The following is a 24,180-nucleotide window of genomic DNA, read 5'->3' as shown; positions in this document are numbered from 1 at the left end:
AATAAACTTCAGCTCTGTTTCATACTTGCTTGTCCTCAAACACTTTCTGCAGTGAAGCCAAGACCTGCTTTTGTCTGAGTCACAGCACCTGAGCGACGGAAGGAGTACCAGAGAGATGGCAGAGTGCGTGAAGGTGCTGCCCCCCAAACCCAGTAACGGTGGGAGGATAGCACTGACTCCCGGGTGCTGTCCTCAGAACTCCACGCATGCTGTGACGTGGACACACACAACAATAATGAAATAAAATAGCATTTAAGGATGAGGGCAACTCCTTAAGCTGCTTTCAGCACAGCGCTCCACTTCTGTCCTTGCTGTCAATCTAAAACAAGTCACCAATGTGCTAAACACTGTTTAAAAAAATATCCGCTCAGTCGAAAAGAGATGGAAACTGTCATCATTAAAATATTTAACCCCTGCCCGCAGAAGGCTACCCCGAAGGCCCAAATGGTGAGCCTCAGTTTTGTGTCCCTGCCTAATCACAGCTTATTCCTAATGCCCGCCCCCAACTCCGGAAGTAACTGATGGATATGAGCCCAGGCTATGCCAGCTGTTTGGACAGAGGAGAGTGGGACTCAGCAATGCCATCCTCTGTGGTTCCTTATTGCTCTCGCCAGTCCCATGGGCTCACATGTTTATGTTGTAAATAGAGACAGCTCACCTCACTTTTAACAAAAAGTGGGTCAGCTTTTTATCCACCCTGCTTAACAAGTTGTTCATCATGTGGTCAAAACTAGCAAGGGGACTTTTAGTTCAAAATGCAAATGTGTACACTTCCTAGTTTGATTAAACATGATAGCCTTCTTACGCCAGACTCTGAGACACAGCTGAGAACTTTTACAATAACAAGCAAAAATAAAGAAACACAAGCCCTGAATTATCAGTGTGAATAAAAAGAAAGGGAGAAAAGAAAAGTAAAGAGAGAAAAGCAGCTGGACAGTGGTGGCACACACCTTTAATCCCAGCACTCGGGAGGCAGAGGCAGGTGGATCTCTGTGAGTTGGAGGCCAGCCTGGTCTACAAGAGCTAGTTCCAGGACAGGCTCCAAAGCTACAGAGAAACCCCGTCTTGAAAGAAAGAAAGAAAGAAAGAAAGAAAGAAAGAAAGAAAGAAAGAAAGAAAGAAAGGAAGGAAGGAAGGAAGGAAGGAAGGAAGGAAGGAAGGAAGGAAGAAAGAAAGAAGAAGAGAAAAAAAATTTGCCCAAGTCCAGAGTTAAAGATAAGGCTCAGTTGCCCATCTTTGTGAAGATTTGAAAATTCTGCATGTGGACAATTTCCTGAATCAGTGGTCAGCTTTCTCTCGCTATGGGTGAAGAGGGTGAATGGGGGCAAGGGATGTAAACAGGTAGAGGTGGGGATTCAACTCTCTTTAACCTTAACAGGCTGTTTTGTCATGTTTCATATATTGTCCGGACGTCATTTGAAAAAACAGTGTTTTAAACATTTCCAAAGTGTGAAGATTTGCCTGATGTCAATAAACCATCAACCAATGGTGATGGAGTCTTGCTGTGTCTACGATTTCACTGCAATAATGCTGAACCTCTAGTGTCATGGGACTGATGGTCTTGGTCTGGAACCTTCAGAACTGCGAGCTACATAAAAGGTTTCTCTTTACAATACTAACTCACCAAATAGCACCTAGAAAAACCATAAGTAGACCATATTCCTTCTTTACAGATGAAGAAAGCAAGGCTCTAAAGGAATGAGTGACTGTCATCCTGGACACAGTTGGGAAGTATACTCGAGTGTGTCTGACACAAAGGTTACCCTTTGATACCTGTGTTGTTGTTGTTATGTAGGTAATAATCACAGGTGTGAAAATGCTGGCCAGTCTTCTAAACAGAGCTGTGTAGACTACAGCACAACTCACCGAAGTGTGCTTTGGGTGATAGAAACTCTATAGATACCATGTGACTGAGGGGGAGGGGCTAAGGGCTTAAGAAAGATGCTTTCATGGTTCACAAAGGATGAAGAAATGTTCTTAGACCAAAGAGCACAGGCTTGAGAAACTTCCCATTCAGGTATTGCATTGAGTAAACTTTGCTGGGAGGGACAGGGAGCTTCTCCTGGCTTCCTCATTATAAAAACGTTTTCATCCCAAATGTTTTTAAATTGAAAAAAAAAAAAACTGTGACAGAAGCAATAAGAAAGCCAAAGGGGAGAACTGCTGGGATCTGGTGGAGGGACATGACCTCTGTGTGGTTCACAAAGACATCAGCAGCAGCTGGACAAAGGGACAGACTCCTAGGGACGACATCACTCACCGGCAAAAGGTAGCAGCTGTGATTCTACAGGAAAGAAGATACCCACGACTAAGGTGAAATCCAGGCATTTGTTTGACTCACTAAGCTGCTATTTGCTGTTGCCACGTCCTGTCCAAAGCTAGTCAGACCAACTCCACTCTCAAGAGAGCAAAACTGAGTGCCTTCTCTTCTTTAAATAGTGGAATACTTCCACCCGCCTCCTGAAACATGTTCTGTTCCTGGAAACTGTTTGAAACCCAGCCGACCGTATGCGGAAAAGTGCATGCCTACACTCCTAAAACTATCTGACCGGAGAGGGTGCGTGTCATCATTACCAACCAGACAACCAGCCAGCAGATCAAGGGCCCCAGTTTCAGCAGGCACAGGTGAGTAGCTGTTCCCCTGCACTTCAAGGCTCACAGCATCACCCAAGAGTCGTGCTGGACCCTAAGGAAACCTTAAGAAAAAGCCTTGTCCCTGAGACAAATCAAACTACGTTGAAGGCACATTAAGGAAGATGGCTATGTGCAGACCACCCAAGGCAAAGGGACTTCTTAAGCCATCACTCATGGCTTCTGATTTGTGTTTGCATTGTTATAAAACAGACGTACTTAAAGCTTTTCTGAATTGTGTTCATTCATAGTTATTAAATTTATATGTATAACATGTTCTCATTGTGTGTTTGAATCTGAACACCCTCAAGTAGACTCCTATGGGGCTTCTTTGCAGGCAGATGGAACCAGAGCTCACTGGAGAACCTGTGGTCATGCTGTCAGTGAAAAGGGGACTACCCTTCATACAACAAAACCAGTCCGTGCAACAAGAATCCCCTGTTGGTAATATGATAAATGCACACACGGTAGCAAAAAGCAAGTGAAGCTCACACTTGTTTGTGAGCCCTGAAACATACTTGAAGTTTGAGTCTTCTAATAGTCTCGAATAGCTCAATCTCCATGGTTGTATTTTCTTGAATCTGTCCTCAGCACCAGCACCACCCAGGGCCATCCCTTATGGGACATTTTTGCTTGCTGTTTGGTTTTAGTGAGCAGGTCCCTGAAAGCAATGGTTTGCGTATACTTGGGGGAATGCACAGAGGTAAGGAGGACGAAGTGAGTGGTCATCTCATAAGGGGAGAAAGATGTGAGTTCTACAGTGGGCTTGGTTGGTATTGACATGTGAGGGAGACAGGGGTCACATACCTGAAATTTCTGGAAGTGTGGGCTTGTCTTCTTTCCAGAAGTTCCCATCACAAACAGGAAGTCTGGGGTTAGGACAAATGGCACTCTCTCTTTATTGATGCCCAGGAAACTTTTATAATTCCCAAGAATGTGTCCAAAGTCTATGTGAAATAGGTTTCCTGAAGAGAAGGAAATGCCTGACATCGATACACGGAATACGTGCTTATTGACATTTTGGTTTTTTGAAACGATTTTGCGGTTGGGAATGAATGACCTTGAGTGAAAGCATCTTCATGCTCTTTTATATTAGCTTTTGATATTTCCAGTCTTACCAGCTGTGTGAAAGCAGCAGCAGCAGCAAATATCTGTTGATAGGCTTGTTAGTTAGACGGTACCAAATGTCGTTCAAAAAATACCTGTCTCCAAAGTGTTCTTAGACAGGTAAACCAAAGTCTAGCTAATACGTGAGCATCATGTTTAAGAGACACCATGTCCTTCATGTAACTGACAGATTGGTGCTGTATTCCAATCCAGCAAGAGGGGTTTTAGTTTTTACTTTTAAGTAGCACTATAGAAATGCCATTTTGAATCTCTTTGGGGTCAGTTCTGCCACTATTACCATCACTATCAGCAGAACCACGTTAGTTTTTATTTATTTGGTCTTTTATCATTTCTATAATCCACAAATTACTATTCTTTTGTGATGACCTTGTCAAAGAATAAGTAATTCACTCCAAGCTTTGGTGCTTTTCCTAAACTCTACTCTTAAAAAATTCCTGTGACAGAGTATGTAGCACAGGCTAGCTTTGAACTTTGCAATCCTCCTTCAGTCTCCAGAGTGTTGGACTGACAGGCATTGGCAACTATGCCTGGAAGACTATAAAAATGTGTTCAAATTCCACATACGAACATCAGTATGGTGGTCATTACTGGCCATTCTTAGAGTAGCATGAACCAGTAAGGCTCAGAGAGTTAGAGACTCGAGTGTCTTAGACGGGAGGATATTTCATGTGTTTTGTTATTTGTTCTAGCATCTTTTTGCAACATTTGACATGGTTGATACCTCCCATCATCACCAGTTTCTAGGATTTACTTCCCAACCTCTCTTTCTACCTCTCACCAGAAAGTTCTCTTTCTCTCTAGTCTCATTTCCTGCCCTTCTTCTCTTACCCATCAACCCTCTGTCTAAAGTGATGAGTGTCCCTGTTCACAATGACTTCTAGACCTGGACTCCAGTTAGACTCTTACTCTGTGCCAGGGGGATGGGGTGGGGGGCAATGTTTAGTGAGGACAAGTGCTTCAGACAAACAGTGGTGGTGACTGCAAAATAAGGTGAACATATTTAATGTCACTTAACTGAACACTAAGGAATGACTAAACAGAATGTTCATACATATATAGATAATATATGTAATATATATATATATCATATATATCATGCTACTATGATAATTTTATTTTACAGTGGGCAAACTCACCTGTCTCTGAGATCATAATGTTGTCGTTGTGTCTGTCACCTATCCCGAGAACAAATGTCGCCACACAGTAGCCGGCACAGGAGTAAACAAACCTCTCCACTGCTGCCTGAAACTGATGAGGTTGTGTGTGAATGTCATTTGCTCTCCAAGCACAGAGGAACAGCAGAGTCCATTACAAATGCCTTCCAGAAAGACAGTGTTCTAGGAACCACTTCAGACAGCAAGAAAGCTGAGTCCAGTCTCATTAGTGTCTTATTAAGGAGGTGCCAACTGTCACATTGTTCTATTTGTATTTTCAATAAAGAGTCAACCAGACGCCCAGACATGAGGGAGACGCAAGAATCAAAAGGCTACAGTAATTTGTTCAAAGTTCCCATCCTCTCCTTGCCCACAACTGTACAAAACTATAGAGATTTCTGCATCCATGCTTTGCTCGTGACCACTTAAGTGGATGGATGGTTTCACAAGTCTTCATGTATAACAGATCAATAAAGGTTACTAATTATATTCCCTCTGCTGAGGCTGATAGCCATGCAAATGTCAAGTGCTATTCTTGTAGGGTAGAACTTTAAATGGCGCCCAGACAGACCAACCCAACAGTTTGTGAAGGATATAGCATACGCACTTCAGCAAGATGGACATTTTCAACATCCATAACTTACCATTGAGATCCATAGTACACTGCAAATTATTTTGTTTGGTGTGAAGGAATGTGTATATATATGGTAACTAAATCTCTGAACAACAAAAATAGCTTTAAAAGTGCTAACAAACCATTTCAGAGAAACAAATTCTATGCAAAGCTTGACTGGTAATCAAAACTGAAGCAAATGTTTCCCGGGTCTAGAACTAGGCACTCTGTCTCACAGATAAGCTGTATCATCAGGGGAAAACCCTTGAAACCACCGCGGCTTCAGGAGCAAACCCAGAGACATCCATCGGAGGAACCCGTCCAGAACAGAAGTCACGACTATCAGATGGAAGACAAGCTGGATGGAGGATTGGGCCCGGGGTGGGGATGGGAGAGCAAGAACTCACCTTCTCTTCAATAGGGCATTTTTCCTTGAGCCAGTGATTCAGGACCTCATCTCTGAATGCCCCTGTGTTTCCCACTGTGCTTTGCTGGATTTGAGCGATTGTTGTGGCATCCTTCACAATCTCGATCATTCCTGTGGGGAGAGCCAGAGAATTCAATGCTGCTAAGTCTTGACTGAGTGGAGTACAGGCTTTTTTTTCTTTTACCTGATGCTTTTTGAGGTCAAAGCTCTATTTTTCAGGTCTGAGCTATTTTGTTGTTTGTTTGTTTCTTGGAAAGGAAATAACAGCCAATGGCTGTAGGATTTGTATGGAATCCTCTTTCAGTATCCCTGAATAAGGAGAGGAAACGGCTGCTTTTGAGGACCAACAGATAAAGACATTTATGTGCCAAGTTCAGCCTTTCTTGCTTGGGATTGGTACCTTTCCCTTTTTAGGTAACGTGGCCTAAAATGTTTTGTGCAGTTCTCACAGGAGAACCTTGAATAAAAATAAGAGAGGTTGAAACTAAAATGTTAAATGTCTAAAAAAGTACCTGAGTGGAGTATGTAATAGCTCCAGTAATGTGAGTTCTGGAATTTAAAAAGAAGTGACAGTTCTTTCTGTCTAATTTTAAATGTTATTTGCGAGAGAAACGCTTAAAGCGCAACGCAGACAGGAGCTGTGGTGGAGATGGGGGAGGAGCTGGAGGAGGGCGCAGTTCTCAGGATGCTCGTCCCATTGCGGCCACGGGCCTGAGTCGGTTATCTGCGTGTCTTTATTACTCCATCACTGAGCCTAGAGTCACTGCCGGCAACCCGGGGACATAGCTACCTTTTGATTTTTAAGTGTAGCTTGCCAGCTACGGAACGCGTTCACCGAGAGTGGTACGCTCATTGCCGGGTACGGCTACAAACCTATTTTGTCACCAGTTGAGATGCAGCCATATGGTAGAAGGCACAGATCCAGAGATTCAGTCTCCCAAATGGACTCCATGATGCGTAGAATCTGGGAATCAAGTACAGACATTTCTACTATACACAGATGTTGGCTAACGCATTTTCTTCTCTCTTAAAAAAAGCCAGGAAGCTTGGATAAACTGGGGGGAGCAGTAGAGAGAAGGGGACAGGGGGTGAAACTATGAGGGAACAGGATGGTCAAGTTGGGGGAGGGATGTATTTACGGAATATGTCTGCTGGTGGACTGGTATGTTTGTGAACCGGTATAAACCGGGTACTGCAGACAAGTCATTCCCACAGCCCATTCCTCCATACACAGAATGGAGTGTTAAAGAACCTAGATGAGGCAAGTGTATCCACCTGCTCGGGAACTGGCGGGATGGAGGGAACCTGGTGCTTGTTAGATGGCTTGCCTAGTGAACCATAGCTACAGTCACCAAGTAAGACTTCTCTATTAAGTACCCTTTGCTTGCTGTTTATCACATGAAAAAAAATAGAAGGGAAGGCGTGTTTTAGACTAATATAAAATCCTTTACCTCAACCTACCTGTAAGATCAACATATCTTGTCGAAGATCATCACCATGTTTAAAGATGATTCCGATGGTTTCATTGGACAGGACTGTGGGGTCAGCACATTTAAACTCCAGCCACAGGGGCTTTTTCTTGGAGGCCATCACTTTGCATTTTTCAATCTGCAAGGAAGTGGTTACAAAATATCACAAAATGAATACACACTGCAGGGGCTCTGATTCTCTTGTAGAGCATTTCTGTATACAAGGGCAAAGTCCTGGTTGGAAAATGATTTTCAATATTTGGATTAAATATAGAAGGTGCTCTTGTCTAAATTCAAAATGCTCTCTGCGTGTGAGAAAATTCACAGTCCTCCTAAAGGTCCGTGGAAAGGCCACATGTGCATCAGGTACTACCTTCCCCCATTCCCAGACTGGTTCTCCACACCACCATTTGTTTCTGCATTCCCTTCCTGAGATTAAATTGGAAAAAGGAGTTCTAGACCTACCACAGTGTCTGAAATATTATTACTCAAGAATCAGATGTCAGTCAAATCTAAATCAGGGAAGTTTAACAGGAATAAATGGAAAATCTGGCACTTGGGCACAGGGCTTCCAGCCCAGTCCCCCGCAACCCTCATATCTAAACAAAGCATGTGACAGCAGCCATAAAACCAAATCCAAACCTTTGCTGGGTTTTAGCCAAAAGTGAATGCACCACAAATCAAAAACTTAATGTAGGGGTCTAGAGAGAGGGTTCAGCAGTTAACAGCACTGCTCTTGCAGAGGACCTGGGATTAGTTCCCAGCACCCACACAGGGCAGCTCACAACAGCCTGTAATTCCAATTCCATGGGGTCCACCACTCTTCTTCCGGTCTCCTCAGGCACTGCATGTACATAGCAGGCAAGCAAAAATACTCATACACACAAAATAAAAAGAAAGAAACAAAAATATGATGTCGTTTTTTTAAAAAGCAAACAGTTGGAAAGCTATATTAATGTATCATAATACTGTTATTTAAACTGTGACAGCGGATTAAATGTGCCTTTGCTATGATTTTTTTTTGTAACTGTTTATAGATTTAGAGATGTGAAGGAAGTGTCTCCCTTTTCATGAGGTTTAACTGCTACAAGCATTTCTGTCCTGTGAGCAACTAGACCAGGAAAGACACATGGACAACTCTTGTCAGACATTAGATGGCAGACAATAGAACTCTGTGGTCCCTGAGCAAGGAAGACAGATGAAGGTATCCTTGCAGCTGCCTCAGCTTATGGTTTGGGGCTGTTTCTTGGTTAAACTATGGAGAAAAGTCACCCATGCTGAGCTTAGGGCATAGCGGTCCACATAATAACTGAAGTCTCAAAGGGAGGGCAGAACAGGTTGACAGAAAATAATAATATTCAAACAGTTTCCAAGTGTGATAGAACAGACGCCCACACGGGCAAGGAGCACCATAGCCTGGCACTTTATATAAGAAACCTGTGCCAACACATATCACCACCAACCCACCGAAAACCAGGGAGGAAAGAGACATGAAAAGAAGCAGGGGAAAAAGCATGTATTACAAACAGAACGTCAAAGACAAAGCTGGCGTATTCTCATCAGGACATAGGCAAACCAGAAGAGAATGGTATAGCAAGAGAAAATGGCAAGTGGAAATATTGCTCAAAAAATAAATGCGTAGTAAACATTTTCAGCTAAATTAGTTCTGAAAGAATGCATTGCCAACAGCTTGTAGGATAAATTGTTAAAGATCCAAGAAAAGTAGTATTGAGAGAGTATCCAACATAATAACGTGGGTAAATGTTTAGAATGGTTTAATCTGTTTACTATACATATATTTTGTTTAAAGAAAAATAACATATTATGGGGTTTAAAATACACGCAGAAGGGGTGGGCTAGTGGACATACTGCTGTAAGATCCCTACGAGCATGCAGAGTGGTTGTTACTGCAGCGTTACTGACACGCACACAGACAGATCAATAGAAGGGAATGAAGAGTGAGGTATAGACCCTCCTGCAGTATGGTCAGCTGATTCTGACTTGAAGAATTCTGCAACATTTTTAGAAGAATGTTAAGTATCTAGATTTGCTGCTGGTACAGAAAACTCACAGAATCCACACTAATGGACAATTGCTTATTATATTATAAAGAATATACTAGTAAGCTGATTTAAAACACGGTAGACAATAAATTACTGAGTATTATTGGAGCATTGGGTGCTAGATATTAGGGAGGGGCTTGACAGAACCCCATCCAGGGCTGCTCTAGCTCCCTGTGCCCTCAGAAGATCCACTGTGAAGGCCCTGACTCTAGAAAGCATGCTAGACACTTGTAAGACACAAGGAACACACAGAGACATCCCACTGATACCTACCACCAGGGTACCAGCTTTCAGTCCAGGATCATAGGGAACTCTGAAGCTCGTGGGAAGACTGGAATTCTGCAGGTTTTCAAGCTTTTGCTTAAGCTGTGAAATAACTGCAATTGTCAAAAGCAGACAGGAGTTAAGCCAGCACGAGACAACCGTACTATCCACCATCTCTGAATAACCTGGGGTCACATTTCCTTTGTGGTCTACATATTGGGTTTGGAAAGCAGTGGTAGGAAAAGGACTATAGAGCTCTGCCTTTGGAGATCTAACTATTGAGCAGACCAAGTAAGTCAGGATTACTGTGAGCCACTTAACTGGGAATGTCCCTTCATAGGCAGATGATACATGTGAACATGTGGGAAATCCTCTGTCACCACAGCAGAGGAGGTTGTGCTGAGAGTGAGTCTCACCCTGCCCTTGTCATTCCAGCCTGAGCCTTTCAAGGGCCATCTGGTTTTTAGAGGAGACGTGTGAACACTATTCAATAGAGTCAGGTTAGAGTTCTGTAAATTCTTCTCAAAAGAGGAAGTTAGGTTATGTACAAAAGATGTGGCAACCTCAAAATTCTCAAGACAAAACACACGGACTACAGATTACTGCCTGGAAAACAGGAAGAGGCCTGTTCAAATGTAAGATTGTTATTACTACCATTAGTAGTTTTGGAGGGTAGCACAAGCCATGTACTAGAAGACAATCCAAAGGGAAGGCTAGAAATTCAAAATATTCAAAAGCTTAAATCGCAGTCAGGGATATTAGTAGCCTCTTTAAGCCACAGTTCTGGGTCCAGGCTTATTAACTGAGTAAAAGATATTTTCTAGGTTCAACATTCATACAGTTTATCTTGCCAGAAAGATGTGTCAGCGAAGACAGTTTCATACAGTATCCATCAAAACCTTAAAGGAGTGATCAATTTTCCTAGAGCAGAGACAAGATATTGGAAATGGCTACAGAAAGAAATTATGTGTGTGTGTGTGTGCATGTGCGAAGGTGACATGCATTTACATATGTGTATTATTCTCAACCTCACCTCTTAATATTCTGACAATCTGAAATTAGCATGAATGTATTCAAAGATGAAGAGAGGAGAGGATTTGGAAATAACTTTTTGTATACAAAACTGTTATTGAAATTTAAATCTTCTATGCACACATGGTTCTTCAATTTCTCCAAATTTCATATATATAACTTCATTTTTAAGAACATATGAATTTGTGGTCTTAAAGCATCATGTCTTACAGAAGAAGAGCTTTAAATCTGCTTACTTCATGCAAATAGGAAACAAAAAAAATGTCTTCTTGACTGCTTTTAGCAAAATACAACTTGAATTTCAGAAAGAAGAATCATACCAATCACCACATTTAGAAAGAGAACTGAGAAAATTCAGCCACTGTACCTTGGGAGCTGACATCATACTTCTCAGCAGAGAGTGATTTGATATCAATGGTCACTTTTTGTAGCATCTCGATCACTTGGACCTGCTGCGTGAAGTCCTGCAGCATGGCCCTGCCGCAACCCCGCAGATATGCTTCCAGGATCACGGCGAACCTCTGCTGATAGTGTCTGGACTGGGCTATCTCACTTCGCAAGAACCAGAACAAGAAGTGGCCAATTCTTTTGTTCTGAGATGGGTACAAGACGGTTGAGGTGAGGATGATGAATGCTGTAGGTTTATCAGGCAATTCCTGGTACCCTAAATTGTCATGCAGTTATCAAAATGGAAATACTTACTCTCAAACCGCGCTTCAGCAGGAATCTGGCCAGAGCACTGTCATGGTATGGTTCAAATTTCACAGCCTAAAGGAAGAGCACATTGGCATTTGAGGGATTATACTCTGTGGTGGTCAGTCAGAAGAAATGAAATGGACAAAAAAAAAAGCATGGTTCTGTGTGAATGAATCTTCCCAGTTAAGGAGGTCAGAATCTTCCTAGCCACTCACATCCAATGCCCTGTGTGGTGGACACTGAAGATGGGGAGGTGGGCACTTGTTTAGCATCCTAGAAGAGGACTGTATGGGCTGCAGGACCCCTGATGCTCAGTGCAGTGGTCAGGGTAATGGCAGAGATGAAGTTGCAAAGGCTTTGTTCCAAGTTAGAATGAACTGTGTTATTGGAAGGGGAGAGGTAGACATAGCTATAATAATTCTTTAAAGTGGAAGGCAAGAAAGCCTGTTGTAAAGACAGGAGCAATACAGTACTCAAGAGAGGAACATTAGATGCAGCTGAGTGCCAAGTGTGAAGATCCTGAAGCCCCATAGCTTCCCTTTCAGGCAACTCCTCCCTTCTTAGTCCCTAACCCACCAAACTGTGGCACGGAGCTTTGTCTCAAATACCCGACTGTCTTCATTGTTAGTGTTTGGTCATCTTCACAGTGTTGGTTCTGGGTTGGGATATTGATACATGAAATGACAGCTCTATTATTGAAGAAAGATAACCAGTAAAATGGAAAAAAGTAAACTGAATCTTTGTGGGTGCCTGCTTACTTTTCATGTTTTATTTTTCAATAAGCTTTAAATAGTTAATGGTTTTTAAATCAACAAATATTAAACGATTAATGCGTAAATGGAGTTAGAAGGTAGGTCATGTATATAAGTCTAAAATCAACTATCTTAGAATAGTTCCTTTATAAATAGGAATGGCCATTCTTTCCCCCCAAAGAACAGAAGACGTTTCCACCCTAGCACGTATTTTGGAGCCTCAAGTCTTTTTGGCATGTTCACAGCTCTCACTCTGCGTTCGCAGTTAGATCCTATCAATACTGACCTTATAATGTTTCAATCTTAGTCCCTCTTTCAAAAGTGCTTCTCTTGGGTGTGGTCAAGTAGGCGCCACAGAAGCTGCATTAAGTCGAGTTCCGAGAATGTGGTTTCTCAGTCAACAGAGCTCACTTTAAATTGGGCTGTGCGTTTCTAACCCTAGAGCTGGTCTTCCTTGGTGTGTTCCACTTCTGCAACAATGATGCAGATCGCAACCAAGGGACCATTTTAGCCAACAGTGAGTCATTTAGTTGGGGGCCGAAATGTTTCAAATCGCCCCACAAACGAGCACCACTCTTCAAATTTCAGCCCAACTGACTTCTTTCACCCAAAGTCGTTCCAAGAAAAACGTTATTTATCTTTGAATCCAATAAAGTTTACTTTGGAAAGTTTTAATGAAAAACTGTCAGGTCAAGTATTACCTACTCAGAACTTTCTCTAGATACATTAATCAAAATTAAGTGCTACCTGACCCCCTATTTGCTCACAGTACTCTATGGTTTTCCCAGAAGCCCTTTTTATAATTTGTTATTAAACACATGGGCACTTAATCGAGCTGACAAAGACACACACACACACACACACACACACATGTGCACTGCAGAAAATCTGGAGGATTTGTCTTCTCACTGAAGACATTGTTGAACGAAGGAATAACCACATCTGTGTTGTACAATACCATTTCTATCTCAGCTTTTCCTTTCCTTTCCTGTGTCAAGTAATAGAATGTAAGTTGAGAACTACTATCATGAGCAGCTTCTTAGTTCTTTGACAACCCAGCTAAATTGCAGGCATATCGCTGACCCCACAGGACCACAGGGAGCATCATGGGAACCGAGTGAAACACAGTCCCTTGCCTGTTTGAAGAGGGCAGCTGTCAAGGTTCTGCCCAGCATAACCATTAGCCAAATAACAATAGCAAGTTCTACCCTAGGGCTTATGATTTCCCCAGCCATAGGAGTACAGTACTAAGCATGACATTTCCTCACGTAAAACAGCCTCAAAGCCATCCTGAACTCACAGTAATTGTGGTTACCTGTACATGACACACACACAGGATCAAAGCAGCCCACGTCTATCACAGTTGGGGTAGAGGACCTCTAGGCCCGCCTCTTACTGAGAAGCTACTGGCAGAAGAGAGCTGACAGGAGAGGGAAAGTCACGCTTTCTGGAAGATGTAGCCACTGGTAAGATTCCCATGCTCCTCCAGTGGGTGGCCCCACACCCATAAACACATGGACAGTGATAATTTGTAGGGAAACTAGGGGTTACATATGATCATATTTCAATATATATCTGTATAAAATTCTCAACAATTAAGAAAAACTTTTAAAAGATGTCACCAGGATATGACATGTTGTTCTGTGAACTCTAATAAGCACAGACAGAGATTAAAATTTTTCTAGCCTGCATTATCCTGCCACTAGATTCATGCAGGATATTTGGTGGATGTGAACATGATTAAAGCCAGGGGTTAGTCGGTCCATTTCTTTTTAAAAATGTGTGGTCTTGAGCTCATAGCTTAGTCTCCTTGTATCTCAGTTTCCATATGTATAAAATGCAAACCCCAATTCTAATTTGACCACCATTATAGCTATTGGTGGAATCATATGGCACAATACACAAAAATATATGTAAATCACTTGGAGCCTTGGCATAAGGAAGCTTGCAACAAGTTCAGCTCATCATTAAAATAATTAATGAGGACAACGTGACTCCCACTGGGACAATTCTCCTAAAATGTCTTTCAAAAGCTTGCTGGCAAACCCTCAAAGACACCGAAAAAAAAAATGTCAATGAGAGCGTTTACAACTTTTTGGCGTGGCTTCATCAGCTCTGGTCTGACTGATCATGAAACCGAACAAAGGGTGTGGGATGAAGGCTGCAGGGGGTGCCTGTGCGCATGCAAATCCGTTCTCTGAGACAGCAGTTCCTGCTAACCTCCCCAGCGCCTACCTGCACCAGCTGGAGAAGGTAATGCAAAACGTCATCGTCCTCCAGGCTCTCCAGTTTCTGAACAGCAATGGCTCTTACGTTCTCATCGGAAAAATTGCAGTCCAGGAGCTGCATGGTTAAACCAACGTCCAAAGCGCTCTGATCCCACACTTCCCTTCTGGCTAACAGCTGGTATGTTTTGGCCACAATTTCTTGCTGTCCCCATTTCACGGAACTGAAGAGCTTAGGGTATGCCTTCGGATGCTTCAGGCTTTCATATCTAAAATGCCACAGCAGTTCTTTGTCCTCTGCTGTGAGGGGGTTAAGTGGATCGGTGGCTATGATCGCCTCCAGTTGCTTGCGAAGCTGATTGGGCATTTCAGCTCGGACCCTATCTCCTTCCGGGTCTGGGGTGGGCTGATGCTTAGGCAGGGCTATGGGGTGACAGTAGTTGTCCAGCAGGATGGAGATGGACATTGAGTTCTCCTTGTCAGGGTTGGTCGCAGACGTGAGCTTGTCAGCATTGAAGCTGCCTTGTTCTTCCGCCTTCCCAGATATCTGCCACATGTGGAGGACATAGTCACCGTGGCGGAGCAGGAACCGGTGGTCTATTAACAGTAAGTTCACATAATAGAGAAGCTGGGCTTTGCTCTTGGACTCCGAGCCTGGCGTCTCTGCAGAAGCCTTGCTGGACAGTGCTGGCGTTTTGCAGCAGTAGATCTGGAGGTTTAACAGGGCCCCTTTGGGCAAGTCTTTGATTTTGATGCCGAATTCCAACCACACATTCCAGAGCACTTCCTCCGTGAAGGGCTTAGGGCTGGTTCTCCTTTGGCAAAGGACTTGTTGTCCGTGTTGGATGTTAGCTTCCACAAACACAGTGAGGTCGGTGTTGCGGGGCAGGACAGGGATGTCAATGCCTCTAATCTTGACCCTGAACTTTCGGTCACAGTCCCACAAAGACACGGTGAACACACTCTCGTGGTCCTTGCCGTGGATGGTGAGCTGCTCGTGGTAGCCGGTGACTCCAGTGCAGTCATCCACCAGTGGCCATTCCTCCTTCCTCACCTCGTCTAGGGCTGGGTCTGGAGGCGTGTCGAGCACCAGATGTATTTCATCTCCGTTCTTGAGGCATTGCCTCACCCACTGGAAGTTTTTAAGGGGCGTTTCGCCTACCAGGTACTCATCGCGGCCACAGACCCGCAGCACAAAGTCCTGCTCACTCTGACTTTCTGGGATATTTAATAGGGACTTCTTCTTGGCCATCTTGGTGAAGAAGCTCTGGAGGATGGCGCCGGGGGTATCATCCGCGGAGACCTTGATGGTTTGACTGGTGGTGCTCCGATGGATGACGATGAAGATGCAATTGTTGGCAATCTTCTTGGACAGGTAGTCTGGGAGAGGCTTGGACGTCACCCAAGGGTGCATAGCATAGAGTCTGGCATCCCGGCCAGCCACCTCTGCCATGCGAGGCGTGACCAGACGGCGGCGGGTGAACTCTAGCTCGTCATCGTGCACGTTGCTGACGTCAGTGACGTCGTAGCCAATCAAGGAGGTGAGCTGCTTCTGGAAAGCTAGGGTCTCCTCAGAAGGTGTGTGTCGCTGGACCACGTGGATCTGACCGGGGCTCTTGTGCATCATCTTCCAGTAGCGCAAGCAGTCTAGGGTCTGCACCACTTGGTACCTGTCGTAGATCTCATACCACTGCCCCTTCTTCTGGTAGAGCAGGAGGAAGTGGTCTGGGCCCAACCGGTGGTAGAATTCGGCGGCCACGCTGGTCTCCAGTGCGCGCAGCCAGACCTGGGCTTTCATTTGCTCCACGTTGCCGTGGCCAGCCACATGCAGCAGTGCTGTTTCTGGAGTTTGGCTGATGCGCTGGCTGGTGGGCAGCACGAACTCAATGGGGATGAGCTCCATCGAGGACAGGCTGGCTGCCGCGCTGCGTGGCTTCATCCTCCGGCGCCGGCGGAGGTTGTCCTCTCTCAGAACCACCGGCTGCTCATAGTTCTTCAGCTCCATGCCCTAAGCGACCTGGGAGTGGAGAAAACAGCGTTGTCAGGAGACAGACTGCAGATTCCGGTACGATGGCCGAGAGAAGGTGCAGTGGGCTGATAAGGAGCACAAGGCCCAGAAGGACCGAGTAAGCTGGATGTGGTGCTGTCTTTCACAGTGTGGTTCTCAGCCGTCACTCACTGTTTAGGTGATGCGGCCTACTTAATCTCCTACTTATCTGTCATTTTGGTTATTTATACTTAGGGGTGGAGGCAAAAGTTAAATAAGGCAGTTCCTTTTTTTTTGATTGGGTGATCCATACATGCTGGCACATTTTCTCTAGGCGTGTGTGTGTGATGTTTTAATTAGAAACTTGCAAAGCACTATGGGACTGTAGAGATTGGCTCAGTGAATAAAAGTGCTTGCTGTACAAACATAAGGTCTTGAGTTCACATCCTACTACCCACATAAGCTCCCATGGGCCGGTAACCCCATGGTGTCTGTCTGTCTGTATGTGTGTGTTGGAAGGGAGGAAATCGGAGATACGAAAAAAAATCACTGGGGCTTACTGGCCACCAGCTTAGCTCCAAGTTCAGTGAGAGGCCCTGTCTGAAAGGAAGCGGGTGGAACGTGTCTTCTCTGGCCTCTGCAGGTGTAACTGCACACATGTATGGTTACATTATACACAAATACCACACTCACACACATGTGCACAAAGCATGTAAAACACTCATTTAGCACCATATCCGATATTTACTCGCTCAAAAATGGTAACTGTCTGTAAGTGCCGCGAAACCCACTGCAAAGCTATACAGGCAAGGATGGAGTCCTGGTGTCCCAGGTGCAGCCTGAGCCTCCGAACATCACTTTGAAAACAAGCCGAGGCATTTCCGTTCTCGTTCTCACACTTCTCTAACTCAGACACCCGATCTTGCTTCATCTTCTCTATTTTCAAACTGTCTGAACCCAGAGTCTTCTCCCTAGTTAACTTCCTGTCTTTTTTTTCTTTTCATTTTTTTCTTTCTATTTAAGACAGCCAGTCATTTCATTCATAAAACTCAAAAAAAATCGCAAAATTGGTAAAGGCTGTAATCAAAGCCATTTGGAGACACATAACATTTTGAATTGTGGAGTGTGGAGCATTCTAGCTATCATTACTATATTAGGGTAGAGGGGTCACCTTACCTGGACTTTGCCAGTATGAACCTTTAGGTAATTTTAACTCAATCAATTGGTTTGACCTGCTTCTGTTTTAAATAGAGGAGCCACAGGTAGAAGACAAGATTTCTGCCCTTCAATGACCTTCTGTTTAGACCCTAAATGATAATTCAGTTTCTTTTTGTCCTAATAGTTTCATCTCTGTATCAGAAATTTACAAATTTATTCTCATATTACCCACTTTTTCTGCAAATATTTAATAAGTATTTATCCTTAATATTTAACAGTTAGCAAGTTTTACAAAGCATTATGGATAAATATGACTTCTTCCACTAAGGAACCCATCAATAATGATCGAAATGCTCAGAAACCTAAAATTGAAAAATGATTCATAAAACATTTTAATTTAATAGTAAGCATTGCTACATTGGTACTACAGTACACCCCAAACCACATTCAAACACTGAAACAAAATATTTCAGAAAATATCATTTACTCTTTAACTGATGTTAATGAGGTCCATAATTAGCATTTTTCTGAAGAACAGTGGAATATTTTTTATATACCTAAAAGGAGAGTTTGATTAAAAGTTATAAAAGACAGTTTCATTGGATCTCAACTTATCCTCAATTCTTGAGTTGTTATTTTTAAAGTCAAAACTCCCTCCTCTTAAAATATATTGAAGTTATACTTAGCAAATAAATGAAACCAACTGTCCCAAACAACTGTTTCTGCAGCTTAAAGGATTCTTTTGGTCTTTTGGTACTTTATAGAATAACTAACAAAAAAGAACCATAAGCTATATTGATACTGACATGAACTTAAAATAAAACATGCCCAAATTTAAGTGTACAAATATAATTCAGTATCTGCCACAGTGACACCAAGAACTCCTACATTATCATGATACCAGGTGCAGAAGAAAAGAGACTTGACCAAATACTCACTGATTTTCCTCATGGCTGGGACTAAGCAGCTCTGTCCTCTTAAAAACTACTGTCTGTCCAGTAATTTTTCAAGTACGTACGTGTAAGTCTCTGAGCACGGCCCGTCATGGGCTGTGAAGCCACCCCCTTCCTCACAAACAAAACCAGAATGAGCTGATGCACCTGCGAGCCCTTGCCGGAACCTTGTGGATATACACAGTCTACACCGAGCGAGACAATGAAACCCAGACGTTCAGGGGTGGGCTCATCTCAAACCGGCAATGGCTCCAGATAAAAATATTCTAGCTGAGAAGGAAGTGACTGTTCCGTGTCAGAGTGAAGAAAGAGCAAATTATAGAAAGCGGGAGTACCTGATACAGCCCTGGAGGTGGTGGTGCTGGAGGGTCATTTGTTTACTCTATAAAAACAAAACAAATTCAAACCTACCCAAAGCACCTCTCGACTCTTCCGCTTTTCTGGGGCTCCCTTCATATCCAGATGCAGAGGAAGTGTTGCAGTTACCAGGAAGGAAGTTTTAACCAAGTTGATTATACATGTGATTGCTCATTTTCAAAGTGTCAGAAATGCATTTCCTGCTGAAGCACAGAATGAGCAGAACAGGACACAGAGCAGTGTTTACCTTGCTATTTTTTCTCACTCTTTGGATTAATTTTTCAAAAATTGTGAGAGACTCTGACAAATTATGGAGATCCAAACCAAAAATATACCCAAGGCATAAACAAATGAAGCATGTGTGTAGCTATAAGTAGAAGGAGCCTGCACAGCTACAATATTACATAACTTGTTAAGAAGAGTCAATAGCCAAGTGAAACCTGTTACCCTCTGAGAATTCACAATTCACACAAACTCTCGTGTGTGCTGAGGCAGGGAGGGTGGGGAGGAATGTTGTGGACTGTTGGGCTCAATCTGGATGTTTGCAAGAGCAATGTCTGTGAGCTCGCCTCCTTAGGTTGGTGAGCTCTCTCTCTCTCTCTCTCTCTCTCTCTCTCTCTCTCTCTCTCTCTCTCTCTCTCTCTCTCTCTGCCAGACTATCACAGGCTTAAACTGAAAGCCCTGCCTCTCTGCCTCTTGCGTGTGCCTCCTGCTGTTGGGGTGTATGCCGAGGGTGGAGCTTACTATGAGCACTGATTAACCAGACAAAATAGGAGGAAGCTGGGGACACTGTAAACTGTCAGCATCAGGCTGTAATCCCTGAGAGACAGCTCCTAGTTCCCACAGGCTTAGAGAACATGGAGGAGATCAGTTCTGAATTTGTTTGAAAGCCGTCCTGTATTTTCCAAGTAACCTTAATTACTTCTAGAACCCTAAGCATAGCCAACTCCCTTCTGTCCCAGGGATCTCTAGACCAGAGCTTACTCTCCCCACAAAACTGTCATGTTGGGCCCCAGGAATAGAAAGGATAGAGGCAGCCTCACATGCCCCTCAGAAGTATAGCATTGTCAGTTTCTTTGAACTACTCTGGTATCAAGATCAATGAGTTCCTGATCTGTTGTCTCCTCTCGCATAGTCCTTGTGATGGCTAATACAGACTGTTAATTTGACAGGATCTAGAATCCAGGAGGCAAACCTCTGGGCATGGCTATAAGCCAGTCTCTAGGCTGGGTTAAGTGAAGTGTGGGAAGACCCACTCTAAATGTGGGTGGAACCAACCATGGGTGGCAGTTCTGGATAGGAGAAAGCCAGTGGAGTGCCAGCCAAGCATCTCTCTGTTTCCAGATGGCAGAGGCAATAAAAGTAGCTGCTACATCATCCTGCCGCCATGCCTTTCCTGCTATGGTGAACTATACCCTCAAATTGCTTCTGTTGGGTATTTTGTCATAGCAATGAGAAAAAGAGCACAGGTCCTTTAGGTCTTAGTTTTTAAAATAGTGGTCTAAGAGTCAATATCAGCAGGCAAGTTTAATTCAAAGACGCCTTCCAGATAGGTAGATATGTAGAGGGGGCAACTCAGCTTTCCAAAGTATATTTCTCAGTACAAATACTTCCTTAGGAAGTACCAACTTTAGAAGTCTCAAGGCAGCCTTATTCGTTCAGAGCAGAATTGCCAAGATTTGCTTCACCCACAGTATGTGCTAGGGCTCACGGCAGCAGGTGAGGTGAACAGGAGTTCTCTAGAGGGAGTGCTGACCTGAAGGGGCCATCTGCTGGTCAGTTCTCGACCTCCTGGGCTTCACACACAGATGCACAAGTGCACACACAACTTCAGAAATGCTAGACTCTCTTGGGTACCTTTCCTTCTGTTTTTCAGCTAAGCTCACTGTGCAAATATTGTCAGTTCTATGACTAGAGAGATTGTCTGACTAGACCACCACAGGCTTATTAGAAGTACCCTGATCTTCCTCGTATAGCCACCAACACTTGACCACCGTGGTGAGTGTTCTGAGGCAGAAGAACGAGACCCACCCCAGGCCTCCGTGCTTGTGGGTGCTTCTCCGTGCATAACCTCACGTTCCTAATAAGGGTATTTTGTCCTCAGAATCTTTAGGTGGGCAGATCGCCAGGCTTCCTCCTTATTCTACTAGCATGCAGCTGCATGGTCCGTTCTGTGAGCCTTACGATGTCAAATGTAGTAACCAAAGAAGTAAAAAGTGCAGAGACCCCATCCTACATAACACCCAGCTATCGTGGGAATGACAAGACAGAACAGACACAAAACAGAAAACACAGTAGGCAGTGTTCATCAAGAAGCAGGTTAAGAATTAGCTGTTCAGTATGAGGAACGTTCTTCGCCCTTGGTCTTCAGAGCTTATTTACAGCCTTGTTGGAGAGGCATTTTGTGCATTGTGCAGATGCATTTTCATTTGCATCACGCAGAAGAATGTATGCACAGTAGTCCAGCCATCTTTCTGGCACCGTGGAAGCACTGACATTTGTGATGCCTATGTTCTTGTTCATTCTTTGGGGCTAATATGAGTCAATTCATGTCTCTTAGCTCTCTAATCTGCTCAGAATACCCCAGCCCCCCATTTACATCTCCAGGAGCTGCTAGAAATCTTCAATTTCCAACAAAACAAAACTGATCTAATGATGCCTATGTAACATCTGACATGTTTTGAGTGTGCTACAGGACTCGTGATTCTGGGAGTCGCGGTAGAGCAAGGAAGAAAAGATCATGACAGCTTGTGTTTTGTTTTCAGTGAGGGACACTTTCCCTGAAGTGTTCCCTCAGGTCTCGGGTCAGAGTTTTGGCAAGCACCCATCCATACTTCAGCCAACCAAAGGGGAGTGGGGAGGATTATTAAAATGGTTTGAATTAATCGGGAGTTATCCTCTGAGTGGTCAGCCATCCAGATCATTAGTATACACAACAATGCCGCCGGAGAAGTGAACTTATCATGGGACGTGGGTTGAGGGAAGCCTCTTCAAATCCCAACAACCACCGCCACAAAGGAGCAGTTATTGTTAACGAAGCCCCGAGATCTACAGTAGCTAAGGCCAGGTGCCCGTGGGTGTCAATCACACTTAGTTTTCTGTTCTGATTGGCAGAGATTGACAGCGCAATGGCCTTTTCCCTGTTTCTTTGTTCAGTTCGATTTTGCTACCACAGCTTGAGCACTTCAGAAATACCCCGAAATAATTCTCTTGTCCTTAACGTGACCCATCGGTCTCATCAGGATTTATCCTTAACCCTTTGCCTCATCATCAGAATTACCTCTACAACAAAGGGGAATGGTCTCTGCTTTCCCTTGCTGGGCTGCTTCACACTCCACCTGTGTGGGCAACCTCTGTCCCTTCCCTACTTTTCTTTTCCTTCTCCTCACCCCAAATCAGCCTTTCAGGGGGCTGTTCTTTCTAAGCCCATCCCACTAGAATGAAGCCCAGAGAATACTCAGCCTCTCCAGGTTCAGAGAAAGGGCCCTAGATAGTGACTGAGGCTGGGGCTGGGGTGTGGGGGATGGTGCTAGCCAGCGCTGCAGTTTCCTGGCCTTGAGAAGGTGAGAGCCCCCTTCCTCCGTGATTCCATAGTCAGCTTGGTTTTCTGCAACACAGTTGGCAACACAGCGAGCTCCACCCTGAAGGGTCTGCTCAGTGAGGGGTAGCTAAGGGCCAAGGCCTTGTCTGTACCTGCTAGTTTTGTGCTGTATCTAGGAGGTAGCTAATCATAAGAGAAAGTTATGCAGATCAGGAAATACTATGAGTGTGTGTGCGTGGGTGCCTGTGTGCGTGCATGTGTGTATGAATGTGTGTGCATGCATGTGTGTGTATGTGCACATACATGTGGGCACTTTAGTTCTCCAGAGCTGTCCTCCTGCAACTATACTCTCTCTTCTCTCTTTTGTGCTCACCCTCCTTTCTCTTTCCTTCTTGTTTCTCTTCCTTTTCTTTTAAAGTGGTGTGTTCTTACTTGAAGGGAGAGCCCTTTGGGTCACTGGTCTGCAGCTTCTTGTTGGGATGCTGCCTTCATTGGTGTTGACTGAGTAAGATTCACCTTACTGTGATCACAAAGTTCACTTTTTTCTATAAGTATTGGATACAAAGTCATTTCTCTTGCAGCTGCCCAATCAGTAAGCCACTTCCAAACTTCCTTAAACATCTGAACAACCAGTATTCTTACAGATTCTCAATGAGTCCTGTTTCAGGTGGCGGCAATTCTTACCAACTCTGGCAGCAGTTGTTGCATTTTTGTGTTAGCTGTAGACCCATGTGACTAAGAAGGGAATCGTGAAAGGGACAGGTTTACTTTGGGGCACCTCTAGAGGGAAAGGGGGTCTTACCATTCAAGCAGATGTGGTAAAGCTTCACCCACTTATCCGCTGACCTATGCATCATTCCCATTTGTTCATGTGTTCTATTTATTTATTTATTTATTTATTTATTTATTTATTATGTATATAACATTCTGTCTGTGTATGCCTGCAGGCCAGAAGAGGGCACCAGATCTCATTACAGATGGCTGTGAGCCACCATGTGGTTGCTGGGAATTGAACTCAGGACCTTTGGAAGAGCAGGCAATGCTCTTAACCGCTGAGCCATCTCTCCAGCCCCCTGTTCATGTGTTCTTGAGAGCTTGTTTGGAGGTTCTAGCAAGGGGCGTAGCTACTCATATACCCTTGAACACAGATCTGTCTGCCTCTATTCGGGGAAGGCTGTCCTCTTCAACCGAGTGTGCAGCTTTGGGAGGGACACACGAGGGAGGAAGGGGACACCAGCCTAGCCAGCCAGATCAATGGGGTGACGGATGTCGCAGCCAGATTGTCCTCACATCCTCATGCATTCGTTTAATATTTATTATTGAGCCCCTTTAATGTGTTGGCATATTTCTGTAAAGATCTGTAACTCAGTAGAGCAGAGAAGGCATTATTACTTTACGATCACCCAGCGTGGAACATAAAATGTGCCCTTGGAGCAACACAGGGGAAGGGCTGGGAGTGCAGAGCAGGGTGCTGTCAGTCATTCCCCCTCAGAGGGAAATCCGCAGTGGGCAGACAAAGAGAGCAGGTAGAATATGGGTAGGCAGAGGCGATGGGAAAGAACATTCTGGCAGGACTGAACCATGAAAGACAGTTCTCGAAAGAATGAAATTCCTGTAAGAAGTCTACAATCTAAGAGAAGCCAAGAGAGATCGAACTATATCCAATTATTGTAGTTTTAGTTGTGTGCATACATGTGGACATGTACGTAGAGTGAAGTTGCCCATGGAGG

At 44.1% G+C, this 24,180-nt stretch overlaps 1 protein-coding gene across 3 annotated transcripts in view; it reads right to left on the bottom strand.

The window, feature by feature from the left end:
• Positions 1 to 19,013, bottom strand: part of Pik3cg (phosphatidylinositol-4,5-bisphosphate 3-kinase catalytic subunit gamma) — a 29,562-nt gene extending 10,549 nt beyond the window's left edge. Inside the window, exons 1-10 of one of the 3 annotated variants that reach the window (XM_038337043.1) lie at positions 18,888 to 19,013; positions 14,465 to 16,471; positions 11,484 to 11,549; positions 11,149 to 11,374; positions 9,759 to 9,862; positions 7,415 to 7,561; positions 6,827 to 6,917; positions 5,934 to 6,064; positions 4,896 to 5,007; positions 3,439 to 3,596 (exon numbers count right to left, since the gene is read on the bottom strand). In XM_038337043.1, coding sequence (XP_038192971.1) covers positions 3,439 to 3,596; positions 4,896 to 5,007; positions 5,934 to 6,064; positions 6,827 to 6,917; positions 7,415 to 7,561; positions 9,759 to 9,862; positions 11,149 to 11,374; positions 11,484 to 11,549; positions 14,465 to 16,459 — 3,030 coding nt within the window. In that variant the 5' untranslated portion in view covers positions 16,460 to 16,471; positions 18,888 to 19,013. Of the gene's footprint in view, positions 1 to 3,438; positions 3,597 to 4,895; positions 5,008 to 5,933; positions 6,065 to 6,826; positions 6,918 to 7,414; positions 7,562 to 9,758; positions 9,863 to 11,148; positions 11,375 to 11,483; positions 11,550 to 14,464; positions 16,472 to 18,537; positions 18,634 to 18,887 lie in introns of those variants that run through there. The other 2 variants (XM_038337044.1, XM_038337045.1) reach the window with 2 other exon arrangements.
• Between the last annotated feature and the right edge of the window lie 5,167 nt (positions 19,014 to 24,180).

The sequence above is a fragment of the Arvicola amphibius genome, chromosome 7 (assembly GCF_903992535.2).
Source record: "Arvicola amphibius chromosome 7, mArvAmp1.2, whole genome shotgun sequence".
In the NCBI taxonomy this organism is placed as follows: domain Eukaryota; kingdom Metazoa; phylum Chordata; class Mammalia; order Rodentia; family Cricetidae; genus Arvicola; species Arvicola amphibius.
The sequence above is the reverse complement of the archived record's forward strand: the minus strand, read 5'-3'. Positions and strand labels throughout refer to the sequence as shown.